At 43.3% G+C, this 27,274-nt stretch overlaps 1 protein-coding gene across 6 annotated transcripts in view; it reads right to left on the bottom strand.

The window, feature by feature from the left end:
- Positions 1-528: 528 nt before the first annotated feature.
- TMEM154 (transmembrane protein 154) overlaps positions 529-27,274 on the bottom strand; it is a 53,184-nt gene continuing 26,438 nt past the window's right edge. For 3 of the 6 annotated variants that reach the window (XM_061383975.1, XM_061383976.1, XM_061383974.1), the window contains exons 4-5: positions 18,855-18,882; positions 16,248-17,685 (exon numbers count right to left, since the gene is read on the bottom strand). In XM_061383975.1, the coding sequence (XP_061239959.1) occupies positions 17,424-17,685; positions 18,855-18,882 (290 nt within the window). In that variant the 3' untranslated portion in view covers positions 16,248-17,423. Of the gene's footprint in view, positions 3,085-15,556; positions 15,618-16,247; positions 17,686-18,854; positions 18,883-27,274 lie in introns of those variants that run through there. The other 3 variants (XM_061383978.1, XM_061383977.1, XM_061383979.1) reach the window with 2 other exon arrangements.

Raw genomic sequence — 27,274 nt, 5'->3', positions numbered from 1 at the left:
ATGGGGTCGCAAAGAGTCGGACACGACTGAGTGACTGAACTGACTGAAGATAGAAGAAATATAGTCTATGAAGCTACTCTGGATTGCTTATTGTAGATCTAAATGGAAAACCCAGATTTCATCCTGAGTGTGAAAAAGCAGCATGTGTGAATGTACTTCAGTAGAAAGGTCAGGGTTTTCCTCACAGTGAGGATTTTAGCCATCTTCCCAGTGTGAAGCTACATCTTCTCACTCTACTATATTCAGAATTTGTACAATTCTGATAGAGTTGAAACTAATGTGTGCACTTTATGTTTACTCAACATAAGGGCTTTCTTCCAGAGATGGTGAAAACTGAGAGTTTAAACAATGAAAACAAACAATGAGACAGATGTATTTTTTAAAGTGCCCCTCTACATTGTCAGAGCTGGGAGGGTGATGAGAGGGGCCCATCACCTCTTGGACATCAAGACTGACGTGAGCTGTGTGCTCAGTGTGTGGATAACAATGACCTTCCCAGAGAAAGGAGTCACGCCACCGAGTTTAGACTGAGGTTTTCATACGTTTATTATCACAAGTTTCCTGAGGAGTTCAACGAGGCAACGTTGTTAACCTAACTTGCTTAACATGTTCAAAACTGCGATAACATGTAAACATCTTGAAAATATTCTAAAGCCACATGATGCTCTAATTGGCCACCTAATTAGGGCAAATTATTAAGATTTTTACTAACAATAATCTAAAACATAAAAATTTAGTTTGGGTTAAAAAACAGTTCTCAGAAGGACCATAACCTATGCCTTTTGATTGGATAGTAAATAAAATATACAGAGCACTAGAAGCGACCCTTGGCTGCTCTGACCCATACTAACATATCTTGCCAGAATAAACTATATTTTTTAAAGTGCTTTGCACATTGTGCAATTAGAGGGGTTAGTACATTTTTCAGATATAAATTCAATGATATATTGCTGAAGCTGGCTTCTTCTGGAATTTGAAGTAATTTCACATATTGAATAAGAATATTTTTACCATATTATGAAATACTGCTTCATCAAGTGAGATTCCAAGAACCCCTGTCCTTCTCTGAACTGCCAACATCCATTATTTGATAGGGTTGGGTGATGTTTGCCTACCTAAGCGTTCAGCAAAAATCTTACACAGCTAGCTAGAGAAGAGACTCTTCAGAGAGTCAACATGTTGATGAGAAACAAAGAAATGAAACAGGCTGAAATGACGATTTGGTAAAATGGCAATTCTGGCATAAATATCCGAGAGTCACTGTGGACCACAAGTTGAATACGAATATGCAAAACAGGGGGCTTCCCTGGCAGTCCAGTGGTTAAGACTTTGCCTTCCAACGCAGGGGTTGCGGGTTTGATCCCTGGTTGGGAACTAAGATTTCACATGCCTCTTGGCCAACCATGCCCCCCAGCCGAAAGCATAAAACAGAAGCAATATTGTAACAAATTCACTAAAGACTTTGAAAAATGGTTCACATCAGAAAAAGACTTTAGAAAATATGCAAAACAAAAATGCCGTATTCTGATGTGCTAAAAAGAATACAACAGACATATCTGTTGTGGTTCTGTACCATGAAGACTGTTTTTTTGCCAAAGCTCTGCACAGTCCCAGGATGGCGTAAGAGCAGTGGTTAAACACAGCCAGATAGTTCTATTTTTCGGTGGAGCAGAAAGATCTCCGTAGCCTGGAATTCTGCCTTTAAAATTGTGGGCACAGTTCAGAAGGTAAGGGATTCTGAATGTGTCATGCATTATGGCGGCCTTTCAAACACAAGACCCCAAATTCAGCAGCAAATGTTTGGTGACCCTCAACCACCCCACGCCACCCCCACCTCAGTTTATGGGTGGGGAGTAAAAGACCGTTTTCATTCTTTGTTTCTTTCCTGGAATAAAATATTGGGTGCTGTGGAAGAGCTGAGGAGTCCTAATTTGCTCGATTGCTTTAAAGGTCAGAAGTGGAAAATTAAGGATTAAATGGAGATTGATTTTACGTGAGTGGGAGTGATAAATAGGCCCCTCTGATTTTGCGCCATCACTTCTAGCAGGAGGATATCAACAAGTATCACGTAGAATGTCATCTCTGATGGACGGGTGTTGGCCTCCTGGGGAGTGGCACTGAGCACACCAGACCTGTCCCGGGCGCAGGAGAGGTCCTGAGTGCGAGGAGAGGTCCCCGCCACCCACACAGAGAGAGCCTAATGCCGTTCTGTTTGTTCCAGATGACCTTAAAGATCTCCAGGACACAGAAGGTGACGGAAGAGGCCCAGCTGCTCCCATCTACCCACACACCACACGCCAGGGAGGTGTGGCGAGGACAAGGAAGAGCCATGGGGAAGTGGAAACAAGCAGCTGATTTTAGCTGAGAAGGAAAACAGTCGCTCTTTCATGGAAAATTCCCATTTCTCTGTCACCTGGCCAACTTACAGTCCACACGTCACCAAACAGCATCCCTTTGACTGTGTATCTCACGCTGCGTCTCACGGCAGGCAGGAACAAGCTTACCACCCCCCTGGGATGGCGTACACATTGAAACACTTGCTTTGTTTGCTGTCTTTTCCATGACATAACTCACCTTGAGCAAAGTTCCTGCTGAACGTGACTGACCTATCAGAAGACTTGACTAATCAGAAGAAATTATCCAGCTATTTAGGTCATAAAGTGACCCAGAAGGAAACCAGAGATAAGAGTTTCCAATTTTGTACTCAAGGAATGAAGCAGAAAGGTAACAGGGACTCAGCATAGCCAGAGTGGTAGTCCAGTCCCTAGAGGTCGGCTGAGCGGAGGGAACACCCCGTGATGAGCGCTGACTGCACCTCGTGGCTCCCCCACCCTCAGCGATGGATGGCATCCAGGCCTTTGCCCAGCACTTCTCAATCAAGCATTCTTCCAAGTAAAGGTGATGCATTGGGCGACGGAAGAGTGGGCGTTGGAAGCAACAGCAAAAGGTTCTTGTGTTTACATTGATTTGAAGTTAATTAAATTCGGATCCTCTTCATCCTCTGTTGGCAGGCCCAGCGGGCTTCCTCCGGGGCTGCTTCTCTTGGAAAGCATTAGCACCATTCAGTTTCAGGATTCATTGTCACTGTGAAAAAGAGAACAACAGTATATTTCCAAGAAGTTCCTGAGAGCTGGTCACTCAGCTATGGAGGTGACTCAAGAGAGTATAGACAGTCAGGGAGCCAATGGTGTCCAGATTACAATTTCCCAAACAAAGGTCGGTTTGGATTTTATATTTGAACCCTGAGGAGGAAATCTAGAAAAGCCAAGACATAATCCCTAGCTCTTGCAGTAATATCCCTCCCCAGGGCTGACACAGAGAGAACCAGATGGAGCTGGGGTTCCCCCTTTAATTAAATCTAATCCCATTTCTATGAATAGATGCCAAACTGCCTTTTTCTTCCTTTAGAAAAAAAATTTCCATGTGTTATTTTCTCTCAGAGCCTGTGGTCCTGGCATGGTTTCAAAAGCCCGTTTTGCTCACATCCACAGAGGATCTGGAGGGGCCTTCTCCGTGCCATTTAGAATTCAGTCACCAGGCGTCTTGGGTGTGAGCAGGCGTAAGCGATGGACTTGGTATCTGCACATGGCCGTACCGGCAGGCGCATTTCTGCCTGTGATTCTAACGTGGCTACCTTGGCCACATGTCTGGCTCTGCGGCTCTTTCCCAGTGAGACCATGCTTCCACCCAAGTCTCCTGGAAAGCAGACCATTCGACCTCCTCACCCCTTCTTTTTCTAACTTTTGTGTCCCTTCAACCAAATCCTAGCATGTCTCTACTTGAAGTGACCTGTGTCTGCACAGTGACCGTCAGGAGCCGGTGGCGCCTTTGTTCAGAGGTGTGGGAGGCTGCGAACGATCGGGCTCCCCAGGCTCCCACCTCAATGCTCACCTGTTCAGTGCTCACCAGGTGCTTCCAAAAGGTCAGTGGAAGGGCCCCATCTAACAAGGGGCAACTTGTTAGATGACAGACAGACAGACAGATGGATACACAGACCTAACCAAGAAAGGGAAGGGAAGACATGTCTACTTGTGTCTGCATCTGTGTAGTGAAGGCAGGGAAGAAGCTTGTGACCAGGAGGGCTGATCGATGGGAAAGAAGGGGGAAGGTGGACGTGGAGAAAAGGACAACTTCTGTAGAAAGACTTATTTCATGGAAACCCGATTGAAAATGAAGACATTCTTTATCTGAAGAGCAGACGTGACACCCATTTCACAAGTCACCCTGCACACCTCTTAAACTAGGCAAGGAGACCTCATTTCTTGGAAATTGGGTGGTAGCAAGATAATATTTCTAAGATCCAGGAGTTCATCTCTACAGAGCATAAGTCTCTGGATTGCATGTTTTTCTTTTGCGCCTTATCTTGACATTTCAGCTACTCTAAGCAGACCAAAACACAAGGCTGTACAGCAAGGGGCACAATCCCTCTTTGTCCACAAGACTGATCTGTGTCCAGCAGTTACAAGAAAAGTGATTTTTGAAATTAATTATATTGTTATAACTATTACTATAAAACCAATCCATATTCATTGTTGAAAATAGACAATACAAATAAACAATATAAAAGTACTAACAATCTCATTACAGTTAACATTTTGGTGTTTACTTTTCAAAATTCTTTCTGTGATAATGATATACATGCTGCTGCTAAGTCGCTTCAGTTGTGTCCGACTCTGTGCGGCCCCATAGACGGCAGCCCACCAGGCTTCCCTGTCCCTGGGACTCTCCAGGCAAGAACACTGGAGTGGGTTGCCATTTCCTTCTCCAATGCATGAAAGTGAAAAGGGAAAGTGAATCCGCTCAGTCGTGTCCAACTCTTCACAACCCCATGGACTGCAGCCTACCAGGCTCCTCCGTCCATGGGATTTTCTAGGCAAAAGTACTGGAGTGGGATGCCATTGCCTTCTCCAAATGATATACATACTTTTATACAAAAATGGAATCATATTATGCATATTGAAATATAATCTGCTTTTTTTCACTCTCATTCATCTATAGACCTCTTTCCTGGCTAATAAATATACAATATCTTTTCGTGACTACAGAGCACACTAGATTAAAAAAAAATTAGGCATATTCTTATTGTTAAACATTTAAGCTATTTCCAATTTTCAGTTTTCATTTATTATAAAAATTGCTACATCTTTGCATGCTTCCAGTTGTTAGCCTTGTATAAACATCTAAGAGGAATTTCTAGGTTAAAATGTATGCAGTTTTAAAGCTTAACCAGTTCACTGTCAACCCCCTTCCCTAAAAATTTACCTTCTCCTGACACTTTCCTTTAGGGAAATATCCTTTCCCCAACATTCTCTCTAATATTATTATTTTCAGTTCTGTAAACTTAATAGGTGAAAATAATATAATATTTACCTTAATGTCCTCCTGTGTTACTTTTTTCTGTTACTAGGAAGACTAAAGATTTTTTCAAGGCTCTGTTGGTAATTTTAACTTCTTCTTCTGCCAAATTGCTTATTACCATTCTTTGCTCATATGGGACAATTGCCTTCTTATTGATTTATGTATTAGCAATAGCAGTCATTTTTCTTCATCACACATACTGCACATGCTTTTTCCTAGTTTGTCTTTTTCCTCCTACTTTTATTTATTGTGCTTTTTAAAAATTTTTCAAAAAGTAATCTTTATGATTTTTAAAAAGACTGGCTACAGAAACAAAGAGCATTGAGCATATCTGTTTATCTTAAAGTAATGTCATTCAAAGAGCCGGGAAAGTTTAAGTATGTTAAATTCTGTTTTTGCAATTTTGACATATTCATGTTTTTTTTAATGTAGTTAAGTCTATTCCTTTCTGGTACAGTTTCTGACTTTTCAGCCAGTCCTCACTTTACAATTATAATAATATTTATCTATAATTTTTCTGAAGTTTTCCTTTCTTTTTCACATTTAAACTTATCTGAAGTCTATTTTAATCTAAAGTGTGAGTTCTAAAATTTCCCTCCAAATGTTAGTCAGTTGTCTTAAGACTAGTTATTGAATACTCCACTTGCTATGATTCACTACTTTTAGACCATATTAAATGTTTACATATACTTGAGGCTGTTTTGAATACTCTATTCCACTAAAACTTCTTATTTAGCTCTGAGTGTACACAGTTTTAACTATTGGACATTTTCCCTGCAAATCCACCCACCTATACAGGATTGTTCTTTTTTCTTCTTTTAGAATTACCCTGGCTATTTGTGCCCAAGTATCCTTCCAGATGAAATGCCCATTGGGCTCTTTAAGACACTAAGTTGAATCTAAATGTAAATTTTTTTAATGTTGAGTCTTTCATTCAGACACAGTATGTCTCTATTTGTTTAAATCTTTTATGTTCCTCCATAAAAATCTGAACACTTTCTTTTTCTAGTACCCCATACATCTTTTGATTAAACTTGCAGGGGATTCCTCTTCGTGGGCCTCTTTCCTGGTTGAGCCAATGCTCACGGGGGCTTTTGGAGCACAGGGTCAGGTGACCAGAGCTTGAATCAGGGCTCAGACACTTTCTTGGCTGTGTGACCTTGGGCAAGCCAACATTCCTCAGCTCAAATTTTGTGATCTCATCTCGTGTGCAAAACATACCTAATAATACCATGTACCTTAGCAGGGTATTGGGAAAAAATCAATGAGGAAATGTAGGTAAAGCTCAATACCAAGGGCCTGACCTCCAGACACAGGAACCTATGTTCTGATGGTGAAGATTCTACACTAGTGAATGTTCATCCATTAAACCTGACCTTGAACATTGTTTCACATATCCAAAGGCTTTAAGAAACTATCCTCCAAAACAAACTCAATTTCTTTTTTGAAAACATAATTTTATCTTATTTACTTATTTGGGTTTTGCTGGCCTTCATTGCTGTCGGGGTTTTTCTCTAACTGTGGCAAGCAGGGGCTACTCTCCAGCTGCAGTGCATGGGCTTCTCACTGCAATGGCTCCTCTCGTTGCAGAGCATGGGCTACAGGGCAAAGGGTTTCAGCAGTTGTGGCACTCACGGTTAGTCGTTACGGCTCACAAGCTCCAGAGTACAGGCTCAGGAGTTGTGGCACACTGATTTAGTTACTTTGCAGCATGTGGGGTCTTCTCAGACCAGGATTCGGACCTGTGTCTCCTGCATTGACAAGAAGGTTCTTTACCACTGAGCCACCAGGGAAGCCCCCAAACTTGCAATTTCTGAAGAGAATGTACTTCAATGTCGTTTGCTTAGAACACTCTACAAGGATCATGTAGACTTAGCATGTGAGACTGTCTACCAACTAGAACCCATTCATTTAAAGCATCAGAGAGCACGAGACTCCATGCGTGATATTTACATGTGGAGCTTACGTGCTTATGGATCTGGTCACTGTGACAGCGTTCCAGACGCGCCACACCAGAGACAGTCCCAGCGGGGATACAAGGTGCTTCAGCTGCGGGGCATCAGGTCATTCCTAGGGTCACAACTCTCACACGGGACTGCTGCAGGTGGTGTGAGAGCCATCCAGCCTGTTAGCGCGTCAGCAACCTAGACCTGGCCCCCACCCACCCCCGAGCCTGGAGGCATTATTCTCTCTCCTGCTCATTCCTTTAAATGTGTTCCCTGCTGTTTTTGTGGCTATTTATCATCTCTGTGAAATGATCGAATCAGCCCAGGCGTTTTCAGTTCTGGCAAATCCTAGAGTTCCCTGTTAAAAATATCTTGGCAGACTGCCACGGAATTGCAACAGACAAAACCAGTGATCCTGCTTCAAACCTCTATTGCTTGCCTTGATGGTAATTCGTATGGTTTTAGTCACTTATCTGTGACAGCAGCATGAGTGAGTGATTTTTCTCGGAGTGTTAGATAGGTATTTTAAGAATGTGGGACAGCTTTCCCAAAAGCTGTATGGTAACAGGCCTCCAAACTCTTACAAACCAATTGAATTGATTAAAAAGCATCATCTGGTGATTTTTAAGAAAGCATTTAATGGAACGCCACCAGTCAAATGAGGAAGCACAGTTCTGACACCTCGTTTCCTAACTGTCCCTTCATTGCAGTCAGGATCTGTTAAGCCATCTCTGCCCTTCTGACCAGTTTATCTTGTAACAGTCCCTCTTTCTGACAGCAGCCAATGTTTTATCTCCCAAGATGCAATAAACCTATGCTAAACCTTTCTCGAGTTATGATGCTCTCTCATTTGGTTGAGGGAGTCCAGAGTTCAATTTTCGGACACGACTAAAGCAACTTAGCAGCAGCAGCAGCAGAGTTCAATTTAGCACGAAATCATGTAACAGTTAGCTCATGCTCTCTTCCTTTTCATCAGTAGCACGTCCCTACTCCTTCCCATAAGAGTCTTGGCCCGGGTGGAATTATAGAGACACGCATCTGGCTGACATCAGAGCCAGACCTAGAACTGGTCCAAGACACATAGATCATGCCCACAGTGTAGACACAATCTGGGCTACTGTTCAAGCAAGGCTGTGGTTGATTGAATTTAGTACATCTCCTCTCACCCACCACACACACGTATAAGATGCACATACACACACACCCGTGCAGGTTAGCCGTGTCATTTGAGGTTAGCATACTGCAGGATTATAAACTGCTGCTTTGAACCCCTCATGGTACTTAGCTTGGATTTGAGGGAAATCAGTTGGCACTTAATATACTTAACGTTTAATACTTGTTGACTTTTAAATGACTTTTGGGACTAGAGAGAAAAAGAGAAAAGAAACCCATAAAGTAATTGGAAGTGGCCACAGAGATTTACTGCAGTGGAGAGCCCAAAAGAGTTCACACAAAACTGCTGCTTTCTTGCAATTCATGGTTCAGTCTTGTCAATGACTGCACTGCATGACGGATTCATTGGCCACCAAAGACTTTCATAGATCAGTCTCGTGGTGGCTGGCTTTCTTGCTGCTAAAGGTTCTTTAAAAAAAAAAACCTCTAATTTGTCTTTTCATTTTTGGAACATCTCTTTTAACTAATCAAAGAAAATGAAAATGCAATTTTCAAAGAAATTCTTCTCTAGTTAGAGCTTCATCATAAACTTCCTGGGTAAACTTGGACAAATTACTTAATCTAAGTTCCAGGTTTATTCAAATGGATTATTTCATTTTTAGCTGGTTGTCTTGGCATGATGTGGACTGTGCCAGGCAAATATTAGGTACTCAATAAATATATTGTGAAAAACTACATCCATGATTGTACTTTCTCAAAAAAAAAAAAAAGAAAGAAAGAAAGAAGAAAGGAAAACAAAGAGAAGGGAAGAAACAGGGAAAATTTAAAAAGTTCTCTATTAAGCTAACCTGGATTTTCCTGAGAAATACTGAAGTGATACATTTTTGCAACATTATTGAGCTGACATGAATCATAAAATGAATAACAGAATTATTTCAAAACCACAATATTGTTACTTACCCCTTCTGACTTACTTAATTTCCTAGGAAGTAGTACCTAGGCATCTGGCATCCAGAATAAATTTCTCATTATTTTGTTATTATTGTAATTTCAAAATTATAAATCTGCTTGGATGAAACCAAATCTAATTTCCCCCTAATCTTTCCCAATGCTGTTACTCAACGTAAAATCATCACTGTGGCCAACAGGCATAAAGGGAAAGAAGACAGGCACTTGGCTAATATTTGCAATTCCTTCTCTGTGATTATTCACTTAAGATTACAGAGACAGAAACACCGAGCTTTCAGGAAATTGTCTGGTTACAAAGGCCTCATAAAGAAGGAAGAGGCTGCCCAGACTAAAAGCACCAGGATGAAAGGAATTCTATCTTGCTTTTGCCACTATCCAGAGGTATTCAAAAGGGTTTGGTAGGGGAGGGAGGAGGGAGGAGGGTTCAGGATGGGGAACACATGTATACCTGTGGCGGATTCATTTCGATATTTGGCAAAACCAATACAATATTGTAAAGTTTAAAAAAAAAAAAAAAAAGGTATGGTAAGGATGGGGGTAGACAGTAAGGGAGTGAACTCTTTACAGAGAGTTTAAACAATAAAACCAACTCAGTGGATCTGTTTGTGTTTTCACCGTGCACTGGCAAGGCTGAGCAATGTCAGTGATGAAATTCTCTTCAACTCCAGCATAGACCTCTGCTCTGCCCTGCCCACCCCTTGGACACTGTTCCACTGACGCTGTTCCCAGTTCCTTGTACATGGCCTGGCACATAACAAGTATGAACTCCAGGAGAACATGCTAAGGTGGGAAATGAGGAGCTAGAATCCTCCTTCCCCCGCAATTCCTTTGCTGTTTTTACCCACTGATTTTTTTGAAAACATGAAAACCATACTGCAAAATTCCCATTATACTTTGTACATCTCTCTATGGGGTCGCACAGAGTCGGACACGACTGAAGCGACTCAGCAGCAGCAGCAGCGGCCCTTACCAAAATCCTGTGCGAAATTTTAGATTCCACAGCTTAAAAAAATGTCCACTCAGGGAGGACAAGGCAAAGTAATGGGAAAAGCTCTGAAAGGCCTGAGATTATGGACCCAAACAAGGGAAGGCTGAAGGGTTAAAGTCTTTAATGCACAAGGTACTGCATTAAGTGTAGGACGGTGACCAGATCAACTCCTTTTTCCCAGGAGCACAGTGGACTTTATGGATAACAGAGGCTCCGTGTCAGGGTGCCTCCCTAGCATCAAGTACATGGACTCCCGAAGTCTTAGTTGCTCATCCTCCTGCTAATCTAAGCAGGATGGAAAAGTGTGCTTTCCATTCACTTCAATCTCCAGTGATTTCTATATACAGCAAATCCCCTACATACAAAGTTTCAAGATGCAAACTTTCAAAGATGCGAGCACATGTTCAAATGTCTAATCACATAAGTCAGTTCACATATCTAGTGCATACTGTCATGTACGTGCAACCTCTATAGGAGGCTGTGCTTTTGTGCACTTCTTGTACAGGACCATGTAGAGTACAGTGTACAGGATCTTTATGTCAGGCCTAGGATGTCCGGAAGCAAACGCAAAAGCAGTGGTATGTAGGTGATTGTGTTAGTTGGGTATCCAGGCTAACTTGTTGGACTTATGAACAAAAACTGGACTTATGAACGCACTCTTGGCATGGACCTTGTTCTTATGTGGGGGACTTACTGCAGAGTACATCATGAGAAACGCTGGGCTGGAGGAAGCACAAGCTGGAATCAAGATTGCCGGGAGAAATACCAATAACCTCAGATATGCAGATAACACCACCCTTATGGCAGGAAGTGAAGAAGGACTAAAGAGCCTCTTGAAGAACATGAAAGATGAGAGTGAAAAAGTTGGCTTAAAGCTCAACATTCAGAAGACGAAGATCATGGCATCCAGTCCTATCACTTCATGGCAAATAGATGGGGAAAGAGTGCAAACAGTGTCAGACTTTATTTTTTTAGGCTCCAAAATCACTGCAGATGGTGATTGCAGTCATGAAGTTAAAAGATGCTTACTCCTTGGACGGAAAGTTATGACCAACCTAGATAGCATATTCAAAAGCAGAGACATTACTTTGCCAACAAAGGTCCGTCTAGTCAAGGCTATGGTTTTTCCAGTAGTCACGTATGGATGTGAGAATTGGACTATAAAGAAAGCTGAATGCTGAAAAATTGATGCTTTAGAACTGTGATGTTGGAGAAGACTCTTGAGAGTCCCTTGGACTGCAAGGAAATCCAACCAGTCCATCCTAAAGGAGACCAGTCCTGGGTGTTCATTGTAAGGACTGATGCTGAAGTTGAAACTCCAATACTTTGGCCACCTAATGCGAAGAACTGACTCATTTGAAAAGACCCTGATATTGGGCAAGATTGAGGGCAGGAGGAGAAGGGGACGACAGAGGATGAGATGGTTGGATGGCATCACTGACTCAATGGACATGAGTTTGGGTAAACTCCGGGAGTTGGTGATGGACAGGGAGGCCTGGCGTGCTGCAGTCCATGGGGTCGCAAAGAGGTGGACACGACTGAGCAACTGAACTGAACTGAACTGCATTTTCTGAAGCAGTAGAATCACCTGGGTATTGCTTAGATGGTAAAGGAAGAAACCACTGGGGAACTTTGGAGGTAATGGTGTCTCAAAAGAGGCTAACTGTAAGAAAGGTCCCACTCTGGTGGGGGTGTCAACAGTGGGGAGGGCTGTGTATGTGGGGACCAGGGTGTATGGGATTTCTCTGTACTTCTGCTGGATTTTGCTGTGAACCTAAATTTGCTCAAAATAGACGAATAAAAAAAAAAAAAAGCTGACTGGAAAGGATGGAGAGAACTATTGCCAGAGCATAAAAGAAATCATTTCATTTGCATGGTGCTTTGAAACTTCCAAACTGTTTTTTTCTCTCGTAAGATCCTGTGAAACTAGGAAGATAGGTGGCATTATATCCATTTTTCAAGATGAGAAGATGGAACCTTACAAAATTCAGGTTACTTGTCTCAGTACAAAGAACAAATGAGCATCCAAAGCAGGTCTTAAAACCACCCGTCTGATCTAAGCCCAAAGATCAATGCACTTGCCACCTATATCTCTAATGATTCACAACATGTCAGAGAAAAAAAGGACCTTCTTTCTGTCCTGGATTAGAAATTCCAAATAAATGTTTCATCAATTATCAATGTAATGAAGACAACTTAAAAAAAAAGAGAGATGTAAATAAAATCATGATGGAAAAGAAAGATTATACAAACTATGAGATAATCCAAAATATGTACCCTTTCAGACCCTCCAAACTTCTAAGATGGCTATTCTGAAATCATCGACATGAATGGAACCTATGCTGATAGCGGATGGGGAACTTAGTCTCCAGATCTTTCCTAGGGGAGTAAATAAATTCATGATTTCTCAGGATTGGCAAGCTCCAAAAAGAAGTCCCCAGGGGAACCAGGGGCAAAAATAATGCTTAGTAGATGAGCCTCGACCTTGGGACACAACCTCATTAACCCAAAAGGCAACGTGTTTATGTACATCAATTCTAACTTTTTAATAATAATTAAGAATAACTAATATTAACTAAGAGCTAATTTTGTACCAAGGTTTGTTCTAAGTGCTTTGCACTCTTATGAGTTTTAGTGAATAAAAACTAAATTTGCTTTGCAATATCAAGATACCCTTTGGAGTAATCAGACAGTGTCTCCAACACCAAAGACTGGGGACTTGCCACTTTCGGTCTATAACTCTGGTCCTGGCTTCATCAAGAAAGAATGAAGTGATGGCCTGATAGCTGTCTTGTGAATTAAAACAGAAAGCACTGGACCAGCAGAGGAATGTAGACATTCCCTTTAAAAACAATAATTGAGTATAAACCAGCTCTCCAAATAGGTTAAGGCTTTTTGCCTTACAGGTGAAATGTGGTAGAACTTATTTAGGAGACCAGCCTCTCAATATTTCAAAGAAGTGTTACTTCTAAAAAGCTTTTACCATCATACAATTTCTAACATTAAGTCTCTCCTCTGTTGCCAATAATTTCAAAGAACAAGAGGCAGGTATATAAAAACCAATGACATTTCACATCTTTAGAGGGTGCCCATCAGAGATTCAATAATAAGATACTTACAGGGGTTTAATGGTGATCTGGGCCCTATACTGGACACACACAGATGTTCATTTTAGGTAAAAATGCAAGGAAAATATTTCTTGGTAATGTGCTTTGTGATACTCTCACTAGTGTATTTTCTTTCATCTGCTTGTTAATGTCTGATAACTCATTTAAATAGGATAAACTCTTTCCTGAACCAGTGATGAGTTTTCATATGCAAGTACCTACAGAGGTAACAATGACTGACGTCTACAACAAGATGTAGATTCTGCATTAGGGCGGAGGTTTGACCCACTAAGACTGTGGTGGCCTGACTTCCCAGGCAAGGTTTAGCGGAAGAAGCAGAACACGTCAAACATCTGACTGCCTCAATCACTGTCTAGTAACCAGTCTTTCCCCGCAACATGCTGGCTTCAGGAACTGCTTATGAAAAGTGACTACACTCTGGACCCAATTCAGGTGACTAGTGTAGGCTCTCTGGTTAACCTGGAGGGAGACCGGGTGGGTATTTATGCTGCTTTGAAAATTTATTCTTATGGAAGTCTGACATCTCAGTTACGCGCTCAGTCAAGTTCCCTGCTCACTGGTCATCTTAGAGTCACCCCATCAACAATTCAGCACCCCCGCCCCACCAAATCACAGCCATGCTCTACAGAGCAAGTCCCTGACTTGCTGAATCATCAATCCTATTTCCTACCAGCACGGCCCAAGTCCTGACTGACAATTCTCTGATCAAAAACACCCAAACATGATCATTTCTATCCTCACAAAAGATAATACAATTTAAACAAAATTGTGGCAGGCTGAAGAACACGCCTGCCCTGGTGCACTAAAATTTTCTATCAAGCAGAGCCACCTAGTGGTAGAACAGAATATGAGTTTTTGTTCAGTTCAGTTCAGTTCAGTCGCTCAGTCTTGTCTGACTCTGTGACGCCATGGACTGCAGCACGCCAGGCTTCCCTGTCCATCACCAACACACACGGAGTTTACTTAAACTCACGTCCATTGAGTTGGTGATGCCATCCAACCATCTCATCCTCTGTCGTCCCCTTCTCCTCCTGCCTTCAATCTTTCCGAACATCAGGGTCTTTACCAGTGAGTCAGTTCTTCGCATCAGGTGGCCACAATACTAGAGTTTTAAAATTCTCATTTAATTTCTCTCCCCTGGTGGCTCAGATGGTAAAGAATCCACCTGCAATGTGGGAGACATGGGTTTGATCCCTCAGCCAGGAAGATCCCTTGAAGGAGGGAATAGCAACCCACTGGAGAAGGCGATGGCACCCCACTCCAGTACTCTTGCCTGGAAAATCCCATGGACAGAGGAGCCTGGTAGGCTGCAGTCCACGTGGTCACCAAGAGTCGGACACGACTGAGTGACTTCACTTTCACTTTTCACTTTCACGCATTGGAGAAGGAACTATCAACCCACTCCAGGGTTCTTGCTTGGAGAATCCCAGGGACGGAGGAGCCTGGTGGGCTGCCGTCTATGGCGTCGCACAGAGTCGGACACGACTGAAGCGACTTAGCAGCAGCAGCCAGTATTCTTACCTGGAGAATCCCGAGGAGAGAGGAGCCCGGGGGACTACAGTCCTCGGGGTCACAAAGAGTTGGACACTACTGAGCCACTAACACTAAGAACAATCCAACCTAAAGGGGATTTCTTTTCCTTCGTTTGTTATATGTTCATTTTTACCCACTCTTGTTCAGTTACCCTGCTGAGATTGTCACCTCCATCTGTTTTCCTGACCAAACATCTATTCATCCAAGATAAACAAACCTGCAGTTTGTTATAACCAGGAACTTTTAGGACTAAAGCAGAAGCCTACTCAACAGTGTCTCTTTAGAAGGGCAAGAAAACATACGTACTAATTTATTTCTAAAGACAAAGAATCACTAAGATATTTACTTTGTACTTTTCTGTTTTCCATAACCCACACTTCCATTTCTCCACAAGACACCAATGTACGGCCATGAAAATGGTCACATAAAATTTATAGGCACAGAGAAGGGGAGTGAAAGTCCTCAGCTGTGGCCTCCAACCCCCCTCCCCCACTCACATATGTGGTAGAAATAAGAAGTACCTTGGGTTGTTGAGGTTTGGTTCCTTTTCTTCCTCTAAAGTAGGTAAACATTCATAGTCGGCTAGGACAGAAGAAAACCGGGCTCATTATTAGTCACTGAAATTCTACTTTTTATCCACAAGACTTGTGCCGTTGAACATCATATCTCTCTGACCCATTACTTGTGCAGAAATAGCCTCACCAGGGAATTTCAGAGGTTAAAAGATTAATCATGGCAAGGCTCTTGAAATGGAAAAAACACTAATGGTGCAGATGCAAGACTTCAGCATGTCTCTGGCCTCAGTGGAAAAGGGCACAATTCATCACTGCTTGGCTGTTCAGCTGCTGAACAACCCCCCAGGGGCTCCAAAGACTAGAATCTGCACAGTTCAGGGTAGACGCTGGAATAAAACAGCTTCACCGAGGTTCTGCTGTGCCTGCAGAATGACTTCAGTCAGGAGCAAGAAGCAGGTAAAGTGGGGAACAACCGACTTTCTTAAAGCCATCAGAATTTTCTCCCGTTACATGTCTGCTGTTTTCAAGGGAGGGAAATCTGCTGGATCTATCACCGATGTGTCCAAACAACTCTCTTCTTTAGTTGTCAAATGGAAATGGTTTTAGTGACTGTAACAGGACCATGACTTGAATTACAATGATCTCAGCCACAAAAAAGGAAATACACCAAAATATTGAGATTATCTCTGGGTGGTAGAAATTTTTTCTTCATTCTACCTTTTTTTTTTTCATTTTCCAAATTCTGCTGTGTATGTACATTACTTTTATAAACTAAAAGCCACAAAAGGAAACTACTCTAAGGATTATCTCAGTGACTCACCCCTATCCTCAAATGCTTTATCAAGCCATTCTTCCCCAAAATTGTCCATGTTAGTTAAGTAGTTTTCATCTTTTGGAATATTCACCTTGATGAGCCTCTGGTACAAAAATTCCGATAACGAGTATCTGGTTTTTGAGAACTCCATTGTTCATTGTTGAATCTGACAGATCCCCGGGTTTTGTTTTTTTTTTTTTAGATAAATGTTTTAAAAAAAAAAACAAAAGCAAGTGGTATGATAATATAAATAGTGGATTGTATTAATTTAACACGAGCAGTAAGATAATGTATTGATTTTTTAGAGAAATTAAAAATAGGAAAAAAAAAAACAGCTGTCATCATTTTTAAGTCCAAATATTGATTTAATAAAAAGTATGGGCTTCCCTGGTGGCTCAGTGGGAAAGAATCTGCCTGCAATGCAGGAGACCAGGGTTCGACCCCTGGGTCTGGAAGATCTCCTGGCAAAGGAAATAGCTACCGACTCCAGTATTCTTGCCTGGGAAACCCCACGGACAGAGGAACCTGGTGGGCTACAGTCCATGGAGTTGCAAGAGTCAGACATGATTTAGCACTAAACCACCACCAGCAAGGAACATATACTACAATTACTGTCAGATATCAACTGGAAATTAAGTTATAATGGGATATTCATATTACTATCTCTGCTAGCAAAGTCCAATAGCACTTTCTACAATAAAGGGAGCGTTCTAGATTTGCACAGTCTAATACAATAGCCATTGGACACAGGTGGCTAAAGTGACTAAGGTATGAAGTTTTAAACTTTTAGTTTTTAAAATTTTAAGTTAATGGCTAGTGCCTATAGCTCAGATCTATGTAAACTATATCTGATAAAGTTTTACATCTATACACACATTAAAATCACAGGTCTCTAAATTCTATAATACTTCTGGTAATGCCGGATGCTAACTTTTTCCAGAGAGTTTGGTGTCAAGAGATTTCCTCACTTGAAAACAAAATAGTCCATTTTCTTCTTGAAAAAGTCCACTTGAAAAACATGTGCAAAAATACACTAAGTGGCAACAACTGATGCAATAATTAAACTATGTATTTGGGGATGGTCAGGCCCCAGCTAACTCCTTGCATGTGCCGGAAGTAAGGTAGTGGGCTCACAGGGTCCCACCCAGGATCCAACGGCATAGTTATGAAGAGGGGGCAGCCTCCTCTTACCAGAGCACAGAAAAAGCCACCTTCGGTTATTCCACACCACATACCGTTTCGGTTCATGCTGTTCATCCACTTATCAAGCTCTTCCATTTCTATTTCCATCACAGAGGGTGTGTCTTCCTCAAAAATAGGGCTAGAGAGAGAAAGTCAAGAGCTTGTTGGAAAGACAAAACGAAAGACAAAACCAACATGTTTTGTGACGTGCTAAATTTTGTTTGAGGACAGCCTAGGCTGTTGACTGTGAGGAAGGTGAACTTGATTCAACATCTTATGCTCCAGGGTAATCTAGGCGTTTGCTCTATTCAAGAGGACCAAACTCTAACAGGAAAAAAAGCAAAAACGAAAATAAACCTTCATCCATTACTGATGATGGGCTGAGAGGAAGCCCAGGAGAGCTGGCTCCCCTGAAGGTACTGAGATGAGTCTGAGGCTCCTCCAGGGAGTTGCCACATTTAGCATTTTATTTTAGCCTTGCTCAATTTCATTTCCCCATCTTTGGGGGTTTTTGATCAGCACTCCAGGTCAGGAGGCTGATGGACGGGCCACTTTCACCACCTCGCCCTTCCCTTTCCAGGCTTTCCTGCCTAGAAGAAATGGAGCCCTTGTGCTCAGAAATCCAGGGCCCTCCCTGGCTGGGGTTCAGCTCTCCCCGGGGAAGGAAGAGGCCCCAGTTAATGTAGGTAGGATTGGGGGAGCAGCCCACCTGCTCTGATCCACTGGCTGCCCCTGCAGAGGAGGCCGGCCTAGGGTCCAAACAAGCACAGGGGAGTGTGGGGGTAGGCAGAGAGACGGTGACAGAGCCCCAGGCCTCTCCTCCAGGCAGAATCCTCTCTCCCCATCCCCTCCTGCCACCTCCATTCCTCTTCCTGCCCCACTCCCCACCAGGATCTTCTTCTCAACATATAAACTCTGGGCTTCTACTAGGGTTCCCCTCCTTTAATACCAACTAAAATCTCGTCCCTGGTGATCAATTTTTTAATAAATGAATTTATGTCCTTGAAATACACCCAGAGTCAGAATACTCAATCACCGATGCATTTGGAATTGATAGCAGTCAGAAAAAGGTTCTTTTCTGAACAGAGGACCTTCTCCCCCATCAGATCCCCTGTCCTGTGGTGAGGTGTGGGACTCCAGCACATTCTCTTGGGGTTAGGGAAGCAGGAGGGCCCCGCCAGGGCTGTCAAAACCAGAACTCTTGAAAATCTGGCCCTTTGATCTGCTCACCACCACCCGCCCCCCGCCAACATCGTGGTCCACCCCAAAGCTGAACTGGACACGGGCTGGGGGGTGGGGGGGACTTACACTTTCACGTTTTCACTTCCCAGTTCATCTAAAAGATAGTAAATATGAAAGTCATGTTAGTGTTCAGTATGTGTAACAACTTTTTATTTCCACATCAGCTGAAATCTCCTCTACAAAGCGCGGAAATGACTTCCAAGAGATTACGTTTTGAAAAGGGCTATAGTTAACTTCTACGTCAATCAAGGGCAGATTGCCATTTTGAAATGAGGTCCCGTCTATGTGAAATCTTTCTTTTAGGTCTAGTGATCCTCTGAGAGCATTTAAACAACTGCTCTCTCATCTCCTTGTGACACAGCAAACTGAACTCTGTGACCCGGTCCCCCTGTCACGGAGTAGGATGCAGGACATCCATCCCAGGCTCCCCTCGGTACCCTCCTCTCACCCCTGCTCTTTGTACGGCTGTACCCCTCACAGCCTTCTGGTCTCGGTGAAACCAACCCCCCAAGACAGAAGGACCCCTGCCAGTTGATTAATTTCTCTTCCTTTCTTGTTCCCTCTGACCTCAATCCTGGGCTAACTGAACATTAATCAACCAGCGTCCGATGACTAAAATGGCTGTGAATATGTCATCATTAAAGCACAAACTCAGGTTGTCTCTCCAGGACAAGAGAAGCTCACGGACCCCCAGCCATGGCCCACCTGGCCAGAGAATCATAAACCAGAGACATCCTGACTCCCAAAATCATGATTAAGAAATGTCACAGTTGATGATTAATGGCAGCCTCTTTGTTCTTCTCCTTTAAAAATACCCCAAACTCAACCACCAAATTGGAGTGGATCTGAGGCTTCTCTCCTGCCCACTTTCATGGCAACCTGTAATAAACCCTTCCTTTGCTGCAGACTCCCACTGTCAGAGCCTGGCTTTCTGTATGGCAGGCACAAGAGTCCTTTGCCCCATTACATCAGCTTTCCTCAGAGAGGCCTCCTCCATCTCCTCTGTCTGAAACAGGGCGCATCTTTGCCAGCTCAGCTTCTCTTTGCCCCTTCATAGTGTCCGCCACAATTTGCCTTCAATCAGGTTCTCTGGTTAACTCTTCATTGTCTGTCTCTCCCACTAGACCATACATAGCTCCCAAAGGGCAGGATCATGTCTGCCTTGTTCACTGCAACATCTCCCCTCATTCAGCTTGCACTGTACCCGACAAACACCCCATGTGAACTGAATAAATGAACAGGTCTTCATCTGGATCGTCCAACTCTGGGTTTAAATCCGTGCCCAATGTTTTGGATTTAGCATCTCATAATAGTGAAACTTCCGACAAGCTTGCTGTTGGTTGCTTCAGTTGAGATGCGTCAGGTGACAGTCTGCAAAATGGCTTGTTTGTGGATCAGATTCCAGATGAACATGTGGCAAGAATTAGAGCCCAGTGCCCCAGTTCAGCCTCTCTTTTGCTTGGCAGGGGAACAGATGCACCCAAAGAAACGAGGCAGTGATGGCCAATGAGTGGACAGCACAGCCCCACTGCACCTCTTATGATGTGAAAAACCACTGAGAAGCACACTGCTTTACAGAGATCCACTGAATAGTCAAATGGTCTTGATTCTCAGCCATCAGAGGCCTCCTTTGTCTGGTGGGCAGAGGGGAGGCCCCCAGCGAGGCAGCACAGCCAGCAGACACCTGGAACCGAGCTCCTGGCAGCCAGGAGCCGCTGTAATTTCCTGTGGGCTGGCAAGCTTTAATGGCACCACTAACCCCAGGAAGCTGGGCACGGTTGCCAGTTTCACGCCATCACTGCTTCCCTTGGAGGGGCTGTAGCGTGTGTCCTCCCACTCTTGGGCAAGTATCTAAAGCTTCCTGCAGACACCCGACTCCTCTGGACACTTAGACTGGGAAAGGGAGGGATGTTCACCTTATTTTTATATACATGCATTTTTCATCTAACATTTACAGGCTCTTTCCTTAAAGGATTTTACTATAAATAAAGCTCCTATACCGAACCTCCTTCACAGGTGACCCACAAAAATGCCCCTGTTTTGTCACTACCGCCTCCCTGCTCCCCCTCTTTCCCTGCTTAATAGCCCCTTACTAATTTCTTTCAGAACAAACAGCCCCACAGGCCGACTCTCGAGGGGGTGGATTTATCTTTCTAATCTGGGTGCCTATAGGCTTCTCTGTGAGCTGGAGCTAGACCTGCGTGCAGATGATGGAAAAGTTTAAAAACCCATTACAAAAGTGCTCCAGATGCACCGAATGCGAAGCTCCTGTAATCAGTATTCAAACAGAGCAAAAAGCCTCCTGTGGCTTCATCTCCCCTGCTCCACGGCCATTACCCCTGCCCCGGCCGCCATGGCAACGTGAAAACATCTGGGAGGGCGCCCCCGAGCAGAGCATTAAACCGGGAGGGAGACCAATTACCCGTCCCCGGCAATCAGGCCCTGCCCGCTCCACTCCACCTGGCTTCGTCTCTTTATTAACAGCCACCTACTCCCTGTGCGCCCCCGAGGCTCTCACACAGCCCCCCACCTGCACTTGATTCCCTTTTGCCTCCTACAGCCCTGCCATTTCCTGCCCTCCTCCGTCAGGACACCTCCTCCTCCCACAGGACGCCCCCTTGGCCCCCGGGCGCCCCTCCCGGCTTCCCTCCCTGCGCAGCCGACGGGAGCAGCGCAGGGCGGGGGCCGGGGCCGGAGCGCAGCAGGAGACCATCTTGCTTATCTGGCTTCCGTGCTCAACGCGAGTGTCTTTCTGGAGAGTGAGCCGAGCCAGGTGTCCTGGAGCCACAGCCTGTTTAAAGCGATGCTTTACTGCCAGCTGTTTCCCCTGCAGCTCTTTCCCAGAGAGGCAGCCCATCAAGACACCTAATAAATATTAAATAATAACAACTGCAGATCTAATGCCTGCGAGTCTGGGGAGAAGGGCCATTGTACACCGAGTCACTCCATAGCCTTCCCTTTTCCTGGACACGGAACAGGCGGGGCCAAAGAAAAAAGGGTAATTCCCCTGCAGGTGAAGTATTCTTTCCAAAAATGTTGGCCAAATGCTCCCCAGCTGTCAAATTTCAAGACATTTCTTGGTGCAGAAGAATACATCACGCTGTAGTCTATGCTTAAGCACACGACATCCTCTCTGACCTGCCACAAAATGTTCCTTTGAGAACTTTCCAAGCAACATGCTGGTCTGACCCAGTATGACAGTTTTATTTTTCCTGGAAAGATAAATAAAAAATATATTTAAATCAAATTCTGTTCATTTAAATAGTCTCCTTTTACTGCCTTGTATTATAATGTTAAATATGAATGGGTGGATTTTGGTGGGCAATGTTTGTGAATGTTTTAGCTGTCTGAAGAGAGGTTCATCATTAACCATCTGTATCTATATTAAAGGAATGGTGAGTAAAAGAAGATATTCAAATACAGCTCTCTTGACCTAGAACTTTGGTGATAAGCAACTGCTTTGAAATTCTAAGTTTTCCATTTGTGTTTTCTTAAGGTGAGGCACATTTAAATTAAAAACAATGTGCCAATTTGTGTTAAGAATAATGCGCAAGTTTACTTTTACCTCTGAGAATGTGTTCTCTAAAAAAAGTTCTCACATTCTTTCATCAACTCATCTCTGCAATACACATGTATTGAGCGGCTAGTAATGTGTTGGGCAAGGCACTCTGCGAGATAAAGGGGTAAAAATAATTAGCTTCCACTTACAATATGCCGGTACCGTTTTTTCCTAACTGCTTTACATAAATGAATCCACTTAATTCTCCCAACAACTCTACGAGGTGGTACTGAGTTTTGCCCATTTAACAGATGAGTAAACTGAACCAGAGGTTACAAAACGAGGAAATAGAAAAGCCAATTAAGCAGAGTATTCCAGAATCTGTGCCTATAACCTTCCTGCCACACTACTCCACAAGACGAGTAAGACGAGTTCCTGGTTCTTTCGGACCTTAAAGAGAACATCACCTAATAAGAAAGAGAGGCCCAGAAAAAGGCAAGTCACCAGCCGATGACAGTGTCCACGACTGTGCAAAGTAAGTGTGAACACAGTCAAGAGGGGGTGATTAATTTTGCCTGGGGTCTGAGTACCCAGCTCTTCATAAAAACCTTAGAACTGCGCATTGTAGACTGGGGCGGCAGTCTGCCAAGCAGCCAAGAAGGAAATTCCAGACAGAAGTCAAAGCATCAACCAGGTACCGAGGCCTTAGGGAAGGGAGCGGCACAAACACCCGGACCCTGTCCAGGGTCAGTGCTTACTTGTGAATGGCTTTTGAATCTTGAGCGACTCGAGATGAAGTTCAGTGAAAAATCCCTTTCTGGATTTAGTGCCTTAGAGCATGACCATTTGACTAGTCAACCCCAAACTCCCCCAACCCCAGGACTCTGTTAGGTAAGACCAGCTGTAGCCTACGGTTTGGGCAGGAAATTCTACTTTCCCTACTTTATTTTTTGTTTTTGTTTTTATTTGGCTGTGCTGGGTCTTAGTTACAGCATGGGGCTCTAATTCCCTGACCGGGGATCGAACCAGGGCCCCGTGCATTGGGAGCATGGAGTCTTAGCCACTGGACCACCTGGGAAGTCCTACTTTCCTTAATTTGAAAAAAAAAAAGATCCAGGCATCTCTGTTTGCTTTTTCTTTTTCTCTGGCTTACAAAAGAGCTCCCACGTGATCGCTGTTATTAGGTCACCCTGAAATTGCAAGCAGTGGAGAAACGTGTATTTCCTACTTTCTTGGAATCTATTACATCATCCTTGCCATGAAAGGTAATGTTCGTCAGTGCTTCCTTCCCAGTTCACGTTTGCCCTACCTGTTGGCATAATGGAAAACGACCATTTACAGCTCTGCACGAGCTTAAAGCTTCTCCTGGTACAAGGATGGGGTGGGGACCTGCAGGCCTAAGGCATGCCCTCAAAGACAGGGGTCGCCTGTTAGTGGATGTGAAAGACAAAAAGTGAATTTTGTATGCACGTATAAATATACATCTTATCAACCTTGAGTGATTTTTGGAATGCCTAAAGGCTTCAACTTGAAAATCTAATTGGAGTCATTTTTAGCAGCATTAGCCAAAAGAACCCAAGTTGGCTTTGGACTCAGAACCATCCTAAAACTTGTATTTGAAAATCCTGGCATTGGAAGTGAATCTTCTCAGAGTGTATCACTGACCCAGGGAATGATCTATCAGATTGGTTTACTACTGATGGTTTACTATTTACTATTGGTTTACTATTTATATCTTTAGCCGATTAGGAATTTCATTTTAAAAGTTAGCATAGCTTTCATAGGACTAAGAACCATGGCCTTTTCAAGATCAAATGGGTGTGTGGCATGGTAGAGAAAACAGTACCTGTGACAAAATACGGAAGGAAGAATCCTCTTCTCATGGTGATGACTCCAGGATGCCAGCCTGGCTACCAGGCCCCCAGTCAGGCTTCACCAGCCTGACCGTCTCCTCCAAAGATCAGAAAGTGTTATACTGACCAGTTCAGTTCAGTTCAGTTGCTCAGTGGTGTCCGACTCTTTGCAACCCCATGGACTGCAGCAGGCCAGGCCTCCCTGCCCATCACGAACTCCTGGAGTTTACTCAAACTCATGTCCATTGAGTCAGTGATGCCATCCAACCATCTCATCCTCTGTCGTCCCCTTCTCCTCCTGCCTTCAATCTTGCTCAATCTCCTCCTGCCTTCAATCTGGTCTTTTCAAATGAGTCAGTTCTTCACATCAGGTGGCCAAAGTATTAGAGTTTCAGCTTCCAATGAATACTCAGGACTGATTTCCTTTAGGATGGACTGGTTAGATCTCCTTGCAGTCCAAGGGACTCTCAAGAGTCTTCTCCAACACCACAGTTCAAAAGCATCAATTTTTCGGCACTCAGCTTTCTTTATAGTCCAACTCTCACATCCATACATGACTACTGGAAAAACCATAGCTTTGACTAGATGGACCTTTGTTGGCAAAGTAATACCTCTGCTTTTTAATATGCTATCTAGGTTGGTCATAGCTTGTCTTCCAAGGAGCAAGTGTCTTAATTTCATGGCTGCAGTCACCATTTGCAGTGATTCTGGAGCCCAAAAAAATAAAGTCTGTCACTATTTCCACTGTTTCCCCATCTATTTGCCATGAAGTGATGGGACTGGATGACATGATCTTAGTTTTCTGAATGTTGAGCTTTAAGCTAACTTTTTCACTCTCCTCTTTCACTTTCATCAAGAGGCTTTTTAGTTCCTCCTCACTTTCTGCCATAAGCGTGGTGTCATCTGCATATCTGAGGTTATTGATATTTCTCCCGGCAATCTTGACTCCAGCTTATGCTTCATGCAGCCCAGCGTTTCTCATGAGGTACTGTGCATATAAGTTAAATAAGCAGAGTGACAATATACAGCCTTGACGTACTCCTTTCCCTATTTGGAACCAGTCTGTTGTTCCATGTCCAGTTCTAACTGTTGCTTCCTGACATGCATATAGATTTCTCAAGAGGCAGGTCAGGTGGTCTGGTATTACCATCTCTTTCAGAATTTTCCACAGTTTGTCATGATCCACACAGTCAAAAGCTTTGGTCTAGTCAATAAAGCAGAAGTAGATGTTTTTCTGGAACTCTCTTGGTTTTTTGATGATCCAACAGATTTTGGCTATTTGACCTCTGATTCCTCTGCCTTTTCTAAATCCAGCTTGAACATGTGGAAGTTCACAGTTCATGTACTGTTGAAGCCTGGCTTGGAGAATTTTGAGCATTACTTTACTAGTGTGTGAGATGAGTGCAATTGTGCGGTAGTTTGAACATTTTTTTTTTTTCATGCTGAACATTCTTTAGCATTGCCTTTCTTTGGGATTGGAATGAAAACTGACCTTTTCCAGTCCTGTGGCCACTGCTGAGTTTTCCAAATTTGCTGGCATATTGAGTGCAGCACTTTCACAGCATCATCTTTTAGGATTTGAAATAGCTCAACTGGAATTCCATCACCTCCGCTAGCTTTGTTTGTAGTGATGCTTCTTAAGGCCCACTTGACTTCACATTCCAGGATGTCTGGCTCTAGGTGAGTGATCACACCTTCGTGATTATCTTGGTCGTGAAGATCTTTTTTGTACAGTTCTATGTATTCTTGCCACCTCTTCTTAATATCTTCTGTTTCTGTTAGGTCCATACCATTTCTGTCCTGTATTGAGCCCTTCTTTGCATGAAATGTTCCCTTGGTATCTCTAATTTTCTTGAAGAGATCTCTAGTCTTTCCCATTCTATTGTTTTCCTCTATTTCTTTGCACTGATCACTGAGGAAGGCTTTCTTATCTCTCCTTGCTATTCTTTGGAACTCTGCATTCAAATGGGTATATCTTTCCATTTCTCCTTTGCTTTTTGCTTCTCTTCTTTTCTCAGCTATTTGTTAAGACCTCCTGAGACAGCCATTTTGCTTTTTTGCATTGCTTTTTCTTGGGGATGGTCTTGATCCCTGTCTTCTGTACAATGTCATGAATCTCTGTCCATAGTTCTTCAGGCATTATATCAGATCTAATCCCTTCAGTCTATTTCTCACTTCCACTGTATAATCGTAAGGGATTTGATTTAGGTCATATCTGAATGGGCTAGTGGTTTTCCCTACTTTCTTCAATTTAAGTCTGAATTTTGCAGTAAGGAGTTCATGATCTGAGCCACAGTCAGCTCCCAGTCTTGTTTTGCTGACTGTATAGAGCTTCTCCATCTTTGACTGCAAAGGATATAACCAATCTGATTTCAGTATTGACTATCTGGTAATGTCCATGTTTAGAGTCTTCTCTTGTGTTGTTGGAAGAGGGTGTTTGCTCTGACCAGTGCGTTATCTTGGCAAAATTCTATTAGCCTTTGCCCTGCTTCATTCTGTACTCCAAGGGCAAATTTGCCTGTTACTCCAAGTGTTTCTTGACTTCCTACTTTTGCATTCCAGTCCCCTATAATGAAAAGGACATCTTTTTTGGGTGTTAGTTCTAGAAGGTCTTTTAGGTCTTCATAGAACCATTCCACTTCAGCTTCTTCAGCATTACTGGTCGGGGCATGAAAGTGAAGTCGCTCAGTCGTGTCCAACTCTTTGTGATCCCATGGACTGTAGCCTACCAGGCTCCTCTGGTCAGGACATAGACTTGGATTACCATGATATTCAATGGTTTGCCTTGGAAATGAACAGAGATCATTCTGTCGTTTTTGAGATTGCACCCAAGTACTGCATTTCAGACTCTTTCGTTGACTATGATGGCTACTCCATTTCTTCTAAGGGATTCTTGCCCACAGTAGTAAATATAATGGTCATCTGAGTTAAATTCACCCATTCCAGTCCATTTTAGTTCGCTGATTCCTAAAATGTCAACGTTCACTCTAGCCATCTCCTGTCTGACCACTTCCAATTTACCTTGATTCATGGACCTAACATTCCAGGTTCCTATGCAATATTGCTCCTTATAGCATCAGACTTTGCCTCTATCACCAGTCACATCCACAACTGGGTACACTGACCAACACTGG

Source organism: Bos javanicus, chromosome 17 (genome assembly GCF_032452875.1).
Source record: "Bos javanicus breed banteng chromosome 17, ARS-OSU_banteng_1.0, whole genome shotgun sequence".
NCBI classification, from domain to species: Eukaryota; Metazoa; Chordata; class Mammalia; order Artiodactyla; family Bovidae; genus Bos; species Bos javanicus.
This window is presented reverse-complemented; position numbering and strand designations above follow the sequence as displayed.